The sequence below is a fragment of the Vitis riparia genome, chromosome 14 (genome assembly GCF_004353265.1).
Source record: "Vitis riparia cultivar Riparia Gloire de Montpellier isolate 1030 chromosome 14, EGFV_Vit.rip_1.0, whole genome shotgun sequence".
Taxonomy (NCBI): domain Eukaryota; kingdom Viridiplantae; phylum Streptophyta; class Magnoliopsida; order Vitales; family Vitaceae; genus Vitis; species Vitis riparia.
The window spans coordinates 9,345,171-9,365,085 of record NC_048444.1 but is presented as its reverse complement, the minus strand read 5'-3'; the positions used below and the strand labels follow the sequence as shown (position 1 = coordinate 9,365,085).

The following is a 19,915-nucleotide window of genomic DNA, read 5'->3' as shown; positions in this document are numbered from 1 at the left end:
AATATGTCCAAACACTAGCAGAACATTCTTAAGCGTCATCATATCCTCTTCTCGAGTACTGGAAAAGAAAATGGTATCATCTGCAAATTGTAAATGGGATACCCTTGTTCTGTTCCTACCCACCCTGAAGCCCTCCAAGACGTTTCTCTCCTCAGCTTTCAATAACATCCTACTCAATACATTTGCCACTATAGTGAACAAAAAATGTGATAAAGGGTCGTCTTGTCTTAAACCTCTAGATGCCTTAACCCACCCTTTCGCATTACCGTTCACTAGGACTGCATAAGAAACCGAGGACAAGCAACCTCTCATCCATTTCCTTCATCTAAGACTAAACCCTTTCATCTCCAACACATGATCCAAAAAATCCCAACTCACATGGTCATGGGCCTTTTCAAAGTCAATTTTGAATACAACTCCTTCCTCCCCTGTTCTTCTTTTCTCATCCACTATCTCGTTGGCTATGAGAACTGCATCCAAAATTTGTCTCCCTTGCACGAAGGCTCCTTGAGTGGAATGAATAGTCTCGTGAAGTACCCCTCTTAGACACCCTACTAACACTTTGGCTATTATCTTGTAAAGACTAGTGATCGAGCTAATGGGTCTAAAGTCTGAGATTCTCCTTGACATGCTTTTTTTGGGTAACAAAACTATAAAGGAAGCGTTGGTGCTTTGATTGATAATTCCGCTCCTATGGAATTCTGCAAACACTCTCACTAGATCCTCCCTTATCACTTCCCAACAATCTTGAAACACTGCAATGGTAAAGTCATCCGGCCCAGGAGCCTTATCCCTATCCATCTGAAAAATGGCCTTATAAATCTCTTCTTCAGTAAAGGGGGATTCCAATCTAGACGCACTCTCACCAGAAATAGGGGACCAATCTAAGCCTTCCACTCTCCACGATTCTCCAGAAGGACTCGCGTAAAGCTTTTCGAAATACCTTAAGATCTCCTCTTTTATACTCTCTGGATTATTCAACATTAGGCCACTTTCATTCTCCAACTCCTTGATAAATTTCCTATTTCGCCTGCCATTGGCCACCTTATGAAAAAATTTTGAGTTGCAATCCCCTTCTTTTACCCATTTCACCCTAGCTTTTTGTCTCCAATGCATTTCTTCTCTCAAAATCAACTCCTCTAACTCCCCTTTTCTTAAAGCTCTTTGGACTAAAAGTTCATGGGATAGTCCCCCTTCTTGCTCCAAGGAATCAAAGTTAGCTAAAACAGATAATATATCTTTTTTCTTTTTACTTAGCTCTCCAAAAGAAGTCTTATTCCACTCTTTCAATTTGGCTTTAACGAACTGTAATTTCCTCATGAACTTGTGTCCTTCCCACCCATTTCCTTGAAACTCTCTCCACCATCTTCCAAAATTCTCCTTAAAACTAGAATGTTGCAACCACATATTCTCAAACCTGAATGGCATTGGTCCCCACTTGAAAGGATTGGTTTCCAAAACAATCGGCCAATGATCCGAAGTCCATCTTGGCAGTACTCCTTGAAGACTTTGAGGAAATACTTGTTCCCACTCATTTGAGTACAAGAAGCGATCTAATCTCTTGCATACTGGATTCTCTTGCATGTTTGACCAAGTATATGATGCGCTCCTTAAAGGTGAATCTATCAATTCGCAATCTCTTATGAAGTCATCAAAATCCTTCATGCTTGGGGTTAATCTAGAACCTCCCAATTTTTCTGAACTTCTCCTTATAACATTAAAGTCGCCGCCCACACACCAACGCGGATGAGAGAGCCCAACAATGTCTGAAAGCTCCACCCAAAAATCCTTCCTGAGAGCTGAGTTGTTTGGGCCATAAACTACAGATAACCACAAAGATTCGCGTCCGTCCAACGCGAACTTGATTGAGACCGAAAAAGAGCCTAACACTACCTCCTCCCTACACAACTTTTTAGAGTCCCATATGACCAAAATCCCACCCGAAGCCCCACTCGCCGGAAGGGCTGCCCAATCCTTATTTCTGGCTGACCAAACACTACCCACAAGCCTTCTGTCACACTCCTCCTTTTTAGTTTCTTGAATCATCACTACATCCGGCTTTTCTGATCTCAGAAAATCCTTAACCACCCTTCTCTTTTTCTTAGAACCCAAACCCCTGGTATTCCAACTAATTATCTTCATGTGAAACTCTCTGACCCTGATCCCGAACCAAATCCAATTGGTCTCACAATCCTATAGATCATCTGCTCTTCCTCTTGGAATATACCTTGATATCCAGAGACTTTAAAACCTCACGTACTTTTGCCATTTTCCTAGGGGATAGTCCTTCTATTTGGAACTCGCCCGGAGGAGAGCCCGCAATGCCTCCCAGGTTAACTGCAGCCTTACTGTAAGCTGAGAGAGGGTTGACGCTCTCACGCATCTGGTTGGGACAAGCAGGCTGGATCACCTCCCTTTCTGAATTAGGGATATCAACAGGAATTTGACCTTTGAAAGCATCGTTGACTTTTTTGAAAAAAAATTCGGAATTTACTCGATTTTCCGTAGGAGCCAAAGATTGAGAAACTGAAACGAGAAGCATGGGGGTAGAAGGACTCAGAATGGGGACGGAAGGGATCAAGAGGGAATTAGTGAAGCCACTAGAAGAGGGAATATGTTGCTGGGTAGACTGAAAAAGTGAAGGCGTTACCTCCAGAGACTCCGCAATCATCGAACCACAATTCCCCAACAAGTTAGGCCCTTTACCTCTGGTTTCTGGCGAAGAAGGCATAACCATGACTGCTGAGCCATGAGGAACAGACCCCACTCGGCCCAAAAATCCTTCCATATCTTCGTCAGATGAAGTATTGTTCGAAATCTCTTCCTTTCTCGGCTCCGAAGCCCTTTCCCCTAAATTCTTCTTGCGAAGCCTTGGAAATCGAGGAGAAAAAAGAGAGCTTGCACTTAAATCTCTTTTCGCCTGAGATTCGGCACCTGAATCTTCTGCCCTTAAGTCCTCTTTGCTATCCACCTTGGTCTTTCCGCGCGAAATAGGCTCGCTGCTGCACCGGATTCCCCGTCGGTGCTCTGAGCTTAGGGGAAAGAAGGTTGCCCACAACTTCCTTGAATCGTGCAGCACCTTCTTCTTCGCTAGCCTGCTCGACTGGACCTCGAGGAGTCCGGGGTCTGATTTCCCCTTCTCGTTTGCAGAAGATGAGTCTTCTTCCTTGCGTAACGATGCCCTAGTCTCAAATGTAGTGAACACTTCTGGGCTTAGGCCCAACCCTATTAGGCCTTTAAGCTTGCAGCCCGTTATATCTGCTTTTAGCCTAGGCCTTGCCAGCGACTGGGCCTTCCTCTCACAAGCCCGACGGCCCACATCGGTGATAGCTTCGTCTTCTCCGGCCCACTCTCCTCCTGCTACTTCGATCCCGTCCATCCCATCTGTTTTCAAACGAGACTGTGACGGGAGCTGGTAGCCCTTGTCACATTTGCCGACTGAGGTAAGCATAGCCTTACCCTTTTCTCCCTCCTTCCTTTGTCTGCTGTCTTCCCCGACACGATATCTCCCTCCCGCCGTTGATCTTCCACTCTCCCCTCATCTTCCTCCACCTGTCCCCGAGTGAGAAGCGACAGCCACCCGAGTCGACTCACCTTTTTCGCCACCTCTCCTTCTTTCTTCATCTCCAACCACTACGACGACGACTGTAAACACCCAATCCCCCCATCAGACACTTCTAACAAAGCAGGAAGGATTGCCCTATCCCTCATTGCGATCTTTAACCTCGCCCTGCTAAGATCGAACAGCTTCAACGTGCGCCAATCGATTTCATTTACTGTCCCCCATTGCTCCACAATCTTCTTCAAGTGTACCTCCGACCATAGGTGAAATGGCAGCCCTCGTAATTCGATCCAGCCTTCTCTAAACTTCCCATCTATTTCCGCGTTCTCCTTCGGCGACCATCTTCGCAACTGGATGATGTTCCTTTCCCCAACCTTTATCTTCCTCAAATCATGGAGAAATATAGCTTCATCGATTATTTCAACAAAGAATACACCATTTCTATCTGAAATGGGTACAACCGTTACAACGCCTTTCTTCCCTAAGCTTCTCGCCACTGATCTTCCAACCTCAGCCCAATTCTCCCTGTCAAACTTGCTTTCACACACCACAGCTCGCGCCCATCTCCCAATTGGAACTAGACCACCTCCTCTTGGTCCTTCATCACTGACTACCTTCGCAAATGATCTGTGCATCGATCCCTCGTAATTGTGAGACCAGCTTTCCCCTCTTATATTCCTTCCTTTTTCTATTACATTCAGATAAGGGGCGACCAACAAAGAAGATAACGCATTTTTTATATTCTCCCAACCTCTGCCCTTGTCGCCCTCAGGAATGATCAGAACGGAAGGCTTTCTGTTGGTAGCAAACTCCGAGATCCTAATGAACCTTCCATGGTTGTTGAAGCCAACTTCCATCAGATGCACCCTGCATTTTCCTCTGAATTTTTTGTTGAAACCTATATGACTCTTCAATGCTAAGGCTTTCGTCAAGTAATCAACCAACCACCCAACTGCTTCCTTTTCAAAACCTAATGCAAAAACAGAGCCTCTACTTATCTCTGTTATCGAGCACCATTCGCCTCCTTGCTCGCCTTCCAACCTGATCAAGAAAGTCTTCCTCTCAACCAATACCTTCAACATCCTCTCAAGAAGAATTATTTCTCATCAGTTTAAACAACAATTAAGGTGGTTGACCTAACAATTCAACCTTTATCTCCTATCAATGGCATCCTTGACCTTGACAAACTTAAAGTCCTTGTAAGCAACTCAGAGGAGCATGAGGTTGAAGTAGGGGAAGAGGAGGTACATCTTCTCCCACGGATAGTCTTCACAAGCTCATCTCCACCTCATAATCTTTTTCCTCTCATGACCTATAATATTTATAGAAATATTCCTCATAATTTTCCTCATTTTATAAGGAAATTTAGTATTACAATGACATATCAACGTAGCAAATATTCTATACAATATTATTTACAAAATATATATATATATATATATATATATATATATACCAAAATATTATTTACCAAAAAAAGAAAAAAAGTGTATACCAATTAGGAATTTGAGGTACTTTCTAATATTCCCTATCTTGCATTAAATTTCATTAATGCAAAAAGAAAAAAAGTGTATACCAATTAGAAACTTGTTTGAACTAAATCCTTACTCCACACCACAATTTCTTTGTGCGCCATTCTCTCCACAGTTCCATCTATGCATCACGATCCTATCATGCACCATGATCCCCTCTTGTGCTATGGATTAAAACCATTTAGACACTTCACAGTTTCCACCATTCAAGATATAATAAGCGTATGAGAAAAACTACACTTATTCTGGAAAATGACAACCTACTTCTTGTATCACATTTATCTCAATTGACTCTACTTTCAACTAAAATTCCTTTCGTAATCTTCTTATGTGCTTTGTTCTCTTTGACTCTTTTAGAAATCTTCAACCAAGGCTTTCATATCAAATGTTATACATGGAGAAGTTTTAATGCTAACGTGTTAGCGTAAAAACACAAAGATAAAACAATCTATACACAAAGGCATGCGAGGTTTTAATGTGGTTCAACCAATTATGCCTACATCCACGAATGAGAAAGATTATCTCATTATATTATAACAAATATTATAGATGACAAAAAAACATGATATAATCACTAAGCCTTAAAACATTTCATGTTTCCCCACTTCTTATATCTACACCCTAAGATTTGAAAGCTCTAGGGTTGTAGTTTTCTTGAATAATGGTAAAAGTTCTTCGTCTTCACTTGTAGATGTAGGCTTTATGCTAAACCATGTAAACCGTCATGTGTTTTGTGTGTTTTTTGTTTTCAATCACTTAGTTTCTTCTCACTATTATTGTTCTTTGTCATGGTTTCTAGTATCAGAGCCAAGGTTGAGATTTCTAAAAGAGCCAAAGATAACAAAATATACAAAAGGATTACAAAAGAAATTTTGGTTGAACATGGAGTTAATTGTTCTCTCCTCAAAATGAGATACAAAAAGTGTGTACCATAGAGAGTTTTAAGATTGACTTTATTGAATTGGATCTAAGATGGAGATTGTTGGAAAGTATCTCAAATTCCTAATTATATATGTTCTTTTTTTGTAAAAAAAAATATTATATAGAATATTTAATACATTGATATGTTATTGTAATATTAAATTTCCTTAGGGAATAGGAAAATTATTAGGAATATTTACATAAATATTCTACGTCACAAGGGGAAAAGGTTATGAGATGGAGATCGGCTTATGAGGACTATACGTGGTAAATAGAGATGTGAGGAAGAATAGGTGACACTTAATGGAGTGAGGACTCCATGTTCAGGGTATATGTATAAGCAACAAGAAAACAAGGAATGTTTCAGGGCTCAATAGTGCTATCTATTTTTCTATCCTCCATAATATTTTCTGCAGTATAGTGAAATGATCTCTCTTTTCTGTGAATGTAGTCATGGTTGACTGAATCATGTTAAGACCTCATGTACTTTTGTGTGTAGTTGGTTTTATCTTTCTGTTCTTACACTAACATGTTAGCATTGAAGCTTTCACATGTATAACAAGTGCAATACCTCATCTTTTTTGCCTTGGTCAAGTCATATTAGACTACTTTTTCCACTATAAACCAATTATTGTTGCTACTTACAAGTGCATGACATTCTAATTCCAACCTTTTTGCCTATTTTTACAAAATTGTTTCTTTATAGCCAAAAGCAATACCAATCTTATAACTATCTTATTCCTTTATAGTTTCTATATTTCATAAACCTCTAAGAATCTAATGTCTTTTTTGGTAACACACCTGATCTAGTCGAAAGCATATCTGTGGTACCCTTGCCTTGGGATCTCGCTCTTGTTCTAGTGAAGTAAGGGAATATTCTTTCAATCACTGCTTTTGTAATGGGTGATCGAACCTCGATAACAAAAATGACCACTCATGGATATCTCTACGTTGAAAATTTTGAAATTTCCCTCATTTATACTCCTTAATGAAATTAGATTTCATGTATTGGAAATAAGTTATCTAATCATGGAACCTTCTTTCTAACAAGAAAAACTTTATTTTATCAAGGAATGAAACAATATGTACAAGGAAGTTTCTTATCAATAACTGTTAGAATCACAGTAATGATCCTTCACCAAAGAGGAAAATTTATGAAAACATAATTTTTTTTTTTTTTTTGATAAGTAAAGAGAAGTATATTAAAACGAAAGAGGAGACACCAAACTAGTGCCCTCTAGGTATACAGGGAGTATACAAAAGCAGCCCACCGACTCTAAACCAAGGAAGCGGGACGAAACCCCTACCTTTAACTAAAGCCTAGCCACTCAAAAAAACTAACAAGAGACCGAGGGCTCAAAACTATAAACACCCTAACCTATGACCACAGATTACATACAAAAGAATGTTTCAGCCTTTGGAGAGACAACACCTCATTCCCAAAAGCCAACAAATTTTTTTCCTTCCAAACTGACCAAAATATACATAAGAGGGTCATTTGCCACACCTTTTTACGGATTTTCCCCACAAACACTCCATGCCACCCAAGGAGAGTTTCCTTAACTATACCAGAGAGAACCCACTCCACACCAAAAAGAGAAAAAAGCAGATTCCACAATGCCCTCGTCATAACACAATGGAGTAAAAGGTGATCCATCGTTTCTGCTTCAGCAAGACAAAGAAAACACATATTTGCCAAAGAATAACCCCTCCTCTGGAGTTGGTCCGAAGTTAAGATTTTGCCCTAGGAAGCTTCCCAAGCGAAGAAAGCTACCTTATGAGGCACATACGCTCTCCAAACACCAACATAAGGGAACAGAGCAGATCCACCAGGCTCCAGAGTGGAGTAGAGCGACTTGACTGAGAAAACACCACTTCTGGATGCTGTCCAAACCATCTTATCCCCGTTCTCCCTTTGCACCCTAAATGTTTGGATTTTTAGCATAAACTGTTCCATCATCTCAATTTCCCAGTCATTAAGCGCCCTTGAGAAAAGAAGGGTCCAACCATCCCCTACACCATCTGGGTTTCACACTTCCGATAACCAGGCATCTTTAGCCCAGGAAATGGCAAAAAGAGAAGGGAAGGACTCGTAGAGAGGCTCATCTCCACACCACTTATCCTTCCAGAATCTCACTCTCCGACCATTACCCACGCGGAAGGCTAAACTGCTATACATACCCAACCACTCCTTTCTAATAGCTTTTCAAAGCCCTACACCAAGCCTACCACTTTCGGCTCGAGTACACCAACCCCTCTCCTCTACACCATATTTGTGACTGATCACTTGCTTCAACAAAGCCTCACTTTCAATGGCAAAACGCCAATTCCACTTACCCAAGAGAGCTTTATTCATCAACGTTAAGTTTTTCACCCCCAAACCACCTTTCTTTCTTTCCAGACAAACCAAATTCCACCTAACAAGATGAGGCCTTTGATCAAGAGCACCTCCCCCCCACAGGAAGTCCCTCTGAATCTTCTCTAACCTCATCCTTACTTTTCTGGGCAAAAGGAAAAGAGACATGAAGTAAACCGGCAAACTAGAAAGAGTGCTCCAAATTAGGGTGAGTCTTCCCCCTTTGGAAATATACTGTCTCTTCCACATAGCCAACCTTTTCCTAAACCTCTCTTCAACACCATCCCATACCACCTCTGATTTGAAAGTTGCCCCCAAAGGCAATCCCAAATAACTGGAAGGCAGACCACCCACCTTACAACCCAACTCCAAAGCCAAATCCTCTATATCATTCACCCTCCCCACCGGAATAAGCTCACTCTTCTCCAAGTTAACTTTCAACCCTGAGCAAGCCTCAAACCACATGAGAAGTCAGCTTAGATACGTCAACTGATCCTGAGACTCCTCACAAAACACCAAGTGTCATCCATAAAAAGCAAATGAGATATCAGAATCCCTTCTCCACCCCTACCTCTAACCCTCCATCCAGATAAAAACCCCCCACTAATGGCCCTTCTCATTAAGCAACTAAACACCTTCATAACTATCACGAACAGATAAGGGGATAGAGGGTCTCCTTGTCTCAAACCCCTTGAGCTTTGGAAAAATCCGAAATGAGAGCCATTTATAAGAACAGAGTATCTTACAATTGAAATACACCACTCTATCCACTTAATCCATCTCTCCCCAAATCCTATTTGCTTTAGCACAGCCAACAAGAACTTCCAACCGACATGATCATAGGCCTTCTCTATATCCAACTTGCACATCACGCCCCCTTAATTGCTTTTCAATTCGGAATCCACAACCTTATGAAAACATAATATTTAATAGGGGGGAGAAAACAAGGGAAAAGTTTCTTAAGATATGTAACCCCCTCTTAGCTCCACCACTGGCTTCTTGATTAACTTACACAGGCCTCAGAACTAAAGAGTCCACACACCCCAAGGAATTTCATTTGTATCAATTATTAAGTATAATGAAGGACAAGATATCCTTCAAAAAATATTTAAATTTTTCTTTTCTTTGATAGACAAAAATATTTAAAACGTAATCAAAGGTGGGGAGGAAAAAAAAGTCCATACTACTCCAAAAGAAACATAAAATAAGCTGCAAAAATGAGAGACAAAAGGAGAAATGTAAATCCTACAAGCAACCTACATAATTCAGGGAGGTAGAAAGTCCATAAATTTCCCTAGGAAGTGGAAACAGGATAACTATCAAATAAATGCAATTTTCTGAAATATGCATTTATACAATGTTGATATCTATCTAGGCATAGTGACATACAATATACAATGTAGGATAACCAACAATGAACTGAGATAAAAAAGAACTACATACTGTGATGAATGATTCAGGGTTCAAATTACACCATTGTATGAAAGTGTCTATAGCAATGGGACTCTGACTGGGGAGAACCTCAACAATGTCACCAACTTCATATTCAATAGCCTGAAAACATAAAACACAACATTTCATTGTAAAGTAAGAAAGACTATGGTTGACACCAACTCATTTGTGGAACTAATTACCTGCTTTAAATCCAAAATGGAAAATATAATCTATAACTTACAGATGAAAGAACTTCAAACTCAATGTGGAGCACATTTTTTTCACAGCCTGCTCTAGTTAAGGAATGGTTCTCAACCTACATAAATGAATTTCGAAAGAACCAAAAGTTATATATGAGACAACAAATAAAAGCTGAGAGTTTATATATTATATATATATATATATATATATATATATATATATATGCAGTGTTGATTGTTAATGAAGCCATTGATTCGATCTTGAAGAATAAAGAATGTGGTATCTTGTGCAAACTTGACATAGAGAAGGCATATGACCATGTGGACTAGTCTTTTTTTCTCACAGTTATGCAAAAAATGGGTTTTGGGGAGAAATGAGTTAGGTGGATCAAATGGTGCATTTCCACTGCAAATTTCTCTGTATTAGATTCTTTCAAAGCTCAAGGGGTTTGAGGCAAGGAGATTCGCTTTCGCCTTATTTATTTGTGATTGCTATGAAGGTGTTTAGTTGTCTCCTAAAGAGAGCAATGAATGGAGGTTTTTTGTTAGGCTATAGGGTGAAGGGAAGGAGTGAAGAAGGGGTTTAGATATCCCATTTGTTGTTTGCTGATGATACCTTGGTGTTCTGCCAAGCTTCCCAAGATTAGATGACCCATCTTAGCTGGTTGCTTATGTGGTTTGAGGTCGTGTCAATGTTAAGAATAAATTTGGAAAAGAGCAAATTAATCCCAGTGGGTAGGGTGGAGAATATTGATGACCTTCCTATGGAATTTGGAAGTAGAATCGGCAACCTCCCATCCACTTATTTGGGCCTACCTTTGGGTGCACCATTTAAGTCTGTGACAGTTTGGGATGGAGTGGAAGAGCGGTTCCATAGAAGGTTGGCTATGTGGAAAAAACAATACATTTCCAAATGAGGGAGGACGACCCCAATTCGAAGCACGTTGTTGAATTTACCCATTTATTTTATGCCACTATTGGGTATGCTAAGCTTAGTTAGATAGAGACTAAAACATATTCAAAGGGATTTTTTTTAGGGAGATGGAATTTGGAGCAAAAACCGCATTTAGTAAGATGGAAGTTGGTGTGCTTAAGTAAGAAGAAAGGGCATTTGGGGATCAAGTGTTTTTCCACACTCAGTAAGACTCTTCTTTGTAAATGGAATTGGCGGTTCGCAAATGAGAGAGAGGCTTTGTGGAATCAAGTGAGTAGAAAGAAGTATGAGGAAGAAAGAGAGGTTGGTGTTCTTAAGAAGTGAGAGAGGCATATGGTGCTAGGTTATGGAAAGGAATAAGGATGAACTAGGACATTATAGGTACTAGGATTTCCTTCTTTGTAGGTAATGGGCGGAGGATGAGATTTTGGAGGGATAGGTGGTATAGGGATTCTCCTTTGAGTGTGTCCTTCTCATCTTTGTTTGCTTTAGCTATTGATAAGGAGACGTGGGTGGTGGGTATTTGGAGCCCCTTGGCTGAGGGGGGTCAAGGATGATGGAAACCCTTGTTTCTCAAAATCCTTTAATGATAGGGAGGTGGAGGAGGCAAAAAGCTTCTTGGGGTGGCTGCATGGGAAGAAAGTGTGCAGTGATGTGGAAGACATGGTGTTTTGGACCGAAACAAAGAGTAGGAAGTTCTCGGTCAAATCCCTCTACAATGCTCTAGAGCAAGGCAACCCTTCTTTGTTTCCCTCAAGTTGCATTTGGAACATGTAGGTGCAGCCCACAATTAGCTTCTTTGCTTGGGAGGCTACGTGGGGCAAAGCTTTAACTTTGGATTTGATTCAAAAAAGAGGGTGGGCCTTGGCAAATAGATGTTTTTTGTGCCATTAGAAGGAAGAGATTATAAACCACCTTCTTCTTCATTGTACTAAAACAAGGGTCTTGTGGGAATTGTTCTTTACATTGGTTGGGGTGTCATGGGTGCTATCTTCTTCAATTAGAGAGACTCTCCTTAGTTGGCATAGTTCTTTTGTGGGCAAAAAGCATAAGAAGGGGTGGAGAACAACTCATCTATACATCTTTTGGATAGTTTGGAAGGCAAGAAATAGATTGACCTTCAATGATGATGTGCTTTCGATCCAGAGACTCAAATGCATTTTTGTTTTTTCCCTTTGGTCAGGGGCAAAGTTATTTATAGTTGATCGCCCTCTAACTTTAGTTAGTTTTATTGATTGGTTGGGGTTTAGTTAAGGTTGTTTTTGTACCCTGACTGGGCGCTTATTTACTTGTACTTTTTGGTCGGTTTGGCGGTGGGTGTATAGGTATTGTATACCTTGAGTCGCTCTTTTGGCGCCTCTTTTCAATAGATCTTTTCTTCACCTATCAAAATATATATATATATATATATTGCACCTAATAAAAAAGGGAGTACAACCCAAGTACTGCAATGTATTACAGTTCACGCTGAGAGGGTGGGAAAATGAAAAACTAACAAACTATACTACTATCCATCCCATACCCAAGCTGTCTACAAGTTTGATAAGGTGATAGTTCACATTCATATAATATAGAGTTGCAAGTTTTAACAGTTATAGAAGCTTCTTAATGCATACAAGACACACAGGCATGTGTACACAATTATATTTGCATATTTATTTCATAACTGAAAAATAAAAACAATTTTTTTTATTGTATACGTAAAAATAAAATAAAATAAAATAAAAAATCATTCAAAATAGAAGTCAAAGAATCCAAGATTAATTGAGATTAAAACAATGTCACTCCACTAAAGATTAGTACAATATTAGGTCAACTGTGCATCAGTAAGGCCTCTAAATAATCTCTAATGAATGGATGGTACTAAGAGGAATAACTGGAAAGAATTTAAACATTTCCTTTTTTTTTTAATCAGAGACAAGAACTTAAAAAATAGCCTACAATCGATATCATTTTTGACTGAATATTGTCTTAGAACCATCAAACTGAATGTTGTCGTAGAACCATCAATCGGTAGTTTCAGGCCTTTTTTACAGGAAGCAGGTTCCACAAGCTTCCTTCAGAAGCCTTTCATGGAGCACAATGCATCAGAAAACCCCAACAAGAGGCTCAGAATCAGTGAAAAGTTAAATCTTATCTTTGGACAGCATTAACAAAGTGAAATTAATTCACTCCCCATTTATTTATTTTCCTTTGTACGAAGCTCTTTTTCTTTCTTAAATCTTTCTTCCTGCAGGGAAGTGAAAGTCATTTCTTTTATTTTATTTTATATTTCTCATGGAAATTTACATCCATTAAGAAAGTTCAGAAATATGCAGAGAAGAATATACAAGAATCTATATCTGATTTTGATTAAATGGGAGCTGTGCTCCAAATAAAACATTCCACGTTATTAATAATTCAATCAACAAGGCTACTTGATACAGATGTCAAGAGAGCATCTTGATACATTCAAAAGTCAACTAATGTCAGCACCTACTGCCATCGGAAAAGCTATATTTACTATGCTAGTCTACCCTTACCAAAGTTGCATAGCAACATGCTAGCACAACTGATTTACACTTTAAACAATACTGAAGAACTTTTTCCAAATCATGCTGTCCAATAGGAAATAGCCATTTTCTACGTGGAAAAAACAGTATCTTTCTAAGGGGGGTCGTCTCACTCTCATTAAGAGCACTCTCTCAAATCTCCCCATCTATTTTATGTCGCTTTTTGTAATCCCAAGAAAAGTGAGACTCAGATTGGAGAAAATTCAAAGGGAGTTTTTGTGGGGAGATATGGAGGAGAGAAGGAAGATCCACTTGGTAAGATGGGCGGCTGTTTGCAAAGACAAGAGGTATGGAGGATTGGGGTTAAGGCATATGAAGGATCTCAATAAGGCTTTGCTCGGTAAATGGCTTTGGAGATTCCATCTTGAGAGAGGGAGTTTTTGGAGGAAAGTCATTGTGGGTAAATTTGGAGAGAAGGAAGGGGGTTGGACCACTAGAGAGGTGAGAGAGTCTTATGGGATGGGCCTTTGGAAAGACATTAGAAAGGGTTGGGAGGATTTCTCTCTTAGAACTAGAATTCATATTGGTAATGGTAGAAGCACTAGATTTTGGTGGGACATTTGGGTAGGAGACTCTAAGCTGAAGGATATGTTCCCTCAGCTGTTCAGAATGGCAACGAACAATTCTGCTGCAGTGGCTGATCTTTGGGGGAGGCAAGGAGGGGGTGGTGGGGTTTGGGAGGTGCACTTTAGAAGATCCTTTCAAGATTGGGAATTGGAGGAGGTGAGTCGTTTTCTGGAACATATTTCTGCAGTAAAGGTTCAAGATGGGGAGGATTTCTTGGTTTGGAAGATTGAGAGGAGAGGAAAGTTTAGTGTTAAATCTTATTATAGGTCTTTAAAGGGTGAGAATAGCCCTTTCTTTCCGGCCAAAGAGCTTTGGGGTTCACATGCCCCTTTGATAACTCGTTTTTTTACTTGGGAAGCAGTTTGGGGTAAAATTTCTACTATTGATATGTTGATGAGAAGGGGTTGGTCTATGGTTAATAGATGCAATCTGTGTAAAGAGAATGAGGAATCGGCGAACCATATCCTTATTCATTGTGACAAGACTAGGAAACTATGGAATTCAGTGTTGTCTTCTTTTGGGGTGATATGGGTATTCCCAGCTTCAGTGAAAAACTTGCTAGGCGAATGGAAAATCAAGGGTCTAGGGAAGAAAAGGAAAGCAGCGTGGAGATTAGCGCCTATTTGTCTCTTTTGGTGCATTTGGGGAGAACGAAACCGAAGAACGTTCCAAGAGGAAGAAATGTCAGATACGAGTCTAAGGAACCTCTTTTTTAGGTCTCTTCTAGAGTGGTCTAAACCTTTTCTGGACTTAGACTATCCTTCCTTTTTTATTTTTTTGGGTGATGAGGCTGAAGTTTAGCTGTTTCCTTTTTAGTCTGTTGTTGTTTTTGTGGCCTTGGGTTTGGCTTTCTTTGTATACTGCCTGTGTACATGGGGAGCGCCCCCTTTTAGGCGTGTTTTAATCATAAATTTCTATTTGTCTATCAAAAAAAAAAAAAATAGGAAATAGCCATTTCAAAACTTCATATGGGACAGAATGCAATGTCCATCTCAATTAAACAGAAAAATATTAGAAATTCCAAATATCAAACACACCAATCACACTATGTAGGTGATGTATGTTAACAATTCAAATGATGCCAAAAGTTGGAAGAATTGACTAAGTGTAAAAATACATTCAACATGTGTAGTAGCTAACAATACCATTCTTAAAAAGCAGTCTGGCCTATTCTTGTCACGAGAAAATTTTCCAGGATGCATTGATCGAACTCTCTCAATCTGCATCTCAATACACTTCAAATCTGAGTCAAGAAGAAGGAATATTTTGCTTTCAGTAAATGAACCTATTATCTGCATATTAAAAATATACAATAAAGATTGGCTCAATCCTTTGGTTTGGCAATAAGCTATACTGCATCATAGCATGATTTAAAACCAACAGGAATTTAGTCTAAACCAAGCTGACCAAGCAGCAATATGATCTTCGGCAACATATTGCCAGCAAAAACTCAATTAAGTCAATCAAGCCCTAGATTGCATGTGACACTTAGATGATGTACATAAACTTGATGAAAAATAAAAAATGTGAGATGTCTAGCAGAGTTAGTCTTTTATAGTTAATGTATTGGTGTGCAGGTAATGTATTCCTTCACTTAAGGGAAAAACAACAAAGTGGTTTATTGACTCACCACTATCTAGTAATAAGATAGTTTCTAATGTCATGTGATAGAGTTTCCAGAGAACAGATCGATGGACATATGGCTCTTTTAAAAGTAGCATTTAGAATATAAAGTCCTTTTGCCATTGCTTATATTTATTTTTCCAAATTCCAACAACCACAAACAATTAACAGATTGTGTTGTTTCCTTAGATCTCCATCATTTCACTGGTGGGGTACAAGATAAATGCACTGTTTCAAACATATGCATCTAAATTATTCCACTTCAACAAAGTCTGAGTAAATGATAACAAATTATAAACAACACAAAAAAAAAGTCCATGAAGTTGGAAATCATTTTAACCAAGAACTCATAAAGACATGTTACCTGAGTCAGTTGAAAAGTGTGAATGCACCTTGTCAACATCATGATATGTGATTTGAACTTTTGGTGGATCAATCAAGTGTGCATCTTGAATCAGAAAATCTATACCATTCGGGAAGAATTTTGGATTCATTTTACTCAATGTATTCCACAAGGAGGACATCCAAGGATCTAAAGCACCTTCATACCTATGAATGGGAAAATAAAAAGAAAAAAAATGCTTCTGTCAACCCAACTTCATCCAAATTCAACATCAAAGTTAACTTGGTAGAACAACACGCCCCACATGAACCCAGGCTCACTCAGCTAAAAAGGCAAAAAGTTACAAAAATTGACAACCTTTTTTTCCCCTTTCTATTGGGACTTGAACCAGGAGCCTTCCACATCTCCACCCTAATCCCTCGCCACTTGAGCCAGGCCTCAAGGTTGAGGCTATTAGAATTGAACAATTTTGAGATTGGATAAACCATTTTCATTCTTTTAGAAAGGATGTGCTTGCCTTAGTTATTGTATCTGAAGCCAAAATTGGAAGATAGGATTTAGCCTATAGTGAAATTGCAAAACTCTGGTGCACGAGCAGCACAACTATATGATCTTTGAGACAACCACAAATGCCTATACATCCGGTTTTTCCTCAAATAATAGCGTATCCAGTCAGCAATCTCATTATCACTCCATTAGGGGATCTGGGACTTGTTGGAAAGCTTTGAGAATGTAAATTCCAAGCTTCCAATAAAAGTAGGCTCAACATATAACACAATACATTCAAAACAATTTGACCTCTTTGCCAAGAAAAGATCAATCTTGGCAACAGTGAAGTTGACATAAAATGCTATATTTTCCATAAAAGAAAATTTTCAGTACACACTACTTTATTGGGAGCTGTTTAACGGTCTATGTAATTCTGTAAAAGTGAGCCTCAAGGTAGACTGTTCTCTGGAGGCTATTTTGCACTTTCAAAGCAATGGACATTTTTTACAAAAAGGAAAAAGGAGGGGGTGGCTATTTCTCGGTGAAAGGTTTGGTAATGGTTTAGTTTAAGGATATAAATGCTGGAAGAGTAGGTTTTGGATCAATTTAACTCTGGTCAGAAAGAAGAAGAAGAAGAGGAAGAAAGAAACAAAGAAAGAAAAAGGTGTTTGGTAGAAAAAAGGGTAATCTTGGTAAAAAAAAAAATGGAATGAAGAGAATGAATCGCTTTAAGAAGAGCATCTGTGGATTTCTAAATTTATAGATTTAAGAAGAGCATCAATAAATTTCTAATTTTGTATATCATTATTAGGCAGCAGGCGTTTATTTCACTTACATTGGTCAATAAAAAATGAGTTGCACTGAGTGTGTGCCTATGTTGTATTATATGGGTTAAAGTTTTGGATCAATTTAACTCAGGCGAGAAAAAAAATAAGCGTTTGTAGAAAGAAAAAAAAAGGGGGTAATCTTGGTTAAAAATGGATAGCTTTAAGAAGAGCATCAGTTAAAAAAATGAGTTACACAATTTATTTGCCTAAGTTATGTATTATATAGGTTATATTTCAGTAGGAGCTAGTTAGTCTTAATTAACCAATCCAGAATAGCAGGTAGACATCAGAAAGAAAATGGAAGATAAACTCAGCAAGATCAGGGCACCCTACTATCAGATTAAACAAAACTTCAGTATGTACTATGTAGACATTAAGACATAATTGTAATCATACCCTGAAGGGTGCTGATCATCGCCCAGACCTCTTTCAACAATAGCCACTGCTCCAAGATCTAAAAGTCTTTTGTCAAGCTTCTTTGCAACAAACTGCAATCCTTGACAGAGTCAGTTCTTTGTTATTTAAAACAAAGCAAAGTCCATTTCATTATCATTAAAACATTCCACATTCGCTAACTCTGTATCATTGTCTCAAAAGAGCAATATCATTCCACAATTTGTGTGAAACAACCAGAACTTTTGACAGAAAAATGAAGCAATCAATTTAACAAAACAGCTGAACAAGGCATCATTTTTCTGAATTAGTAAAGAAAATTGAAAAGGACATGTAATTCTGGGATAATTTATGAACTATTTATAGCTGCAATATGTATATAAACCTAACAGGCTTAAAAGTTAAAACTAAAAATATACTTCTATGTTCTATCAAAATGGTATGAAGATCAATCACTGCATAATGAGGTCTTGAAGTGTCATATTTGAAAAATAATATGCCAAATAAAAAAAAATTATATATATATTTTGTTCTTTTTGGACAAGAAACAGAAATATCTAGATATGAAAAAAGAGAATACAATGAAAGGTTCCTGCCCTTCAGCAGAAAGCAAGTTAACTAGGGAAATTTATAAACAGAGGGAGAAAGTGGAAGAAAAGAAAACAAGCACACAAACAAAAAAATATATATATATCTTAGATAAAATGCTCATGTTTGTCTGAGAAATTCTCAGAAATGTTTAAATTTCTTCAATAATTTTTTTTTTTTTTTTTTTTGACCCATAGCAAACAAACAAATTTCCTCATATCTTGCATGACCTTGACACTCTGATATCAATTTATGCCTTTAATCCTCTATTTAATATCCATCAAAATGAAACTAAAGAACTATAATATATAACTTCTACATGTCAACAGGGTTACTAGAGATGAGTCTGTTGTTGTTTTTGTGGCCTTGGGTTTGGCTTTCTTTGTATACTGCCTGTGTACATGGGGAGCGCCCCCTTTTAGGCGTGTTTTAATCATAAATTTTCTCTTTGTCTATCAAAAAAAACAGGGTTACTAGAGATGAAGTACCATAGTTTTCCAAATAGTATATAGAAAAAATTATTACATTATATTTCTGGTAGCCAGAATCACCCAACCCAAACACAGCATAATGAACTCCTTCTAGCCACCTCTGACTAAGATTTCTCTGCAAAAGAAACTTCCAAAATGCCTGCAAAATAAATGAGAAATTAGGAAAAGCAAAATAGATTACTGACCATCGACACTTGAGCTCCTCCAATTTTTTTATATTCACAATAGAATCCCAACAAACCTTCATGGAATCTGGTGTATCTCCCTGGCCTGTGGTGGAAACAACGAATATCACATTCTCCTCATAAGGTAGAGAACCCTGAAACAGTAAACAAAAAAGATGCTGAAAAATATTGGATTCAAACCACTAAAAAAAATGGCGTGTGAGCTTAATAACAGTATGCACAAATTTTTGCATCCTTAGAAAATTTCTCAAAGGTTCATGATACTTCGTATCCTATGGTCGTTTCCCAAAGGTCTCCTGGCCATTAATCACCCAAGAAAAACCTGATGCCTCTATAATTCTCTCATCAAAGAAAGTGTGCCCTAACTACGGGAACCGTCGAAATGAATTATTTGACGCAAAATTCCAGACTTTCAGAGACCAAAACCACATAAAAACAGAAAATCAAGGGGAATTGGCAAGGAAAGAAAGAAAGAAAGATTGGACATACGGCATTGAAGCAGTCGATGGAGAGAAGTGTTACAGGGCAGCCTCTGCGCTCGGCCTCACGGGCGATGCGCTCCGCTGCATCCAATGCATTTCCAGTTTGGGATGCGTATAGTATCAGTAGCTTCTGCTTCTGCTTCTGCTTCTCCCTCCCATTCATGGCTGCTCCCTCCCTCTGCTCACATGAACACACGGAGACCGAGAAATGGCGCTTCTAGGGCTATAGTGGGTTGGGCTGGAGAATGACTACAATGGGCTACAATGGGGTATGGCCTCATACATCTGGGCCAGCGATCTTATCCAGGTTTTTACGATGCCTTGGCCCATTCTAGAATCCTCAGCTGCATTTGATATACTTTTATATAAAGACACAATCATAAGAGCCTTGAGTTATAAGCAACGAAGTTTGTATTTCTTTTTTTTTTGGATAACC

The 19,915-nt window shown here is 38.7% G+C and overlaps 1 protein-coding gene across 3 annotated transcripts in view; it reads right to left on the bottom strand.

The window, feature by feature from the left end:
• The window catches only part of LOC117930238 (NADPH-dependent diflavin oxidoreductase 1), a 34,495-nt gene extending 14,787 nt beyond the window's left edge, over positions 1-19,708 (bottom strand). Inside the window, exons 1-8 of one of the 3 annotated variants that reach the window (XM_034850786.1) lie at positions 19,487-19,708; positions 19,054-19,131; positions 18,847-18,951; positions 17,737-17,828; positions 16,046-16,230; positions 15,204-15,301; positions 10,047-10,121; positions 9,815-9,925 (exon numbers count right to left, since the gene is read on the bottom strand). In XM_034850786.1, the coding sequence (XP_034706677.1) occupies positions 9,815-9,925; positions 10,047-10,121; positions 15,204-15,301; positions 16,046-16,230; positions 17,737-17,828; positions 18,847-18,951; positions 19,054-19,131; positions 19,487-19,642 (900 nt within the window). In that variant the 5' untranslated portion in view covers positions 19,643-19,708. Of the gene's footprint in view, positions 1-9,814; positions 9,926-10,046; positions 10,122-15,203; positions 15,302-16,045; positions 16,231-17,736; positions 17,829-18,846; positions 18,952-19,053; positions 19,132-19,486 lie in introns of those variants that run through there. The other 2 variants (XM_034850787.1, XM_034850788.1) reach the window with 2 other exon arrangements.
• Positions 19,709-19,915: the final 207 nt, after the last annotated feature.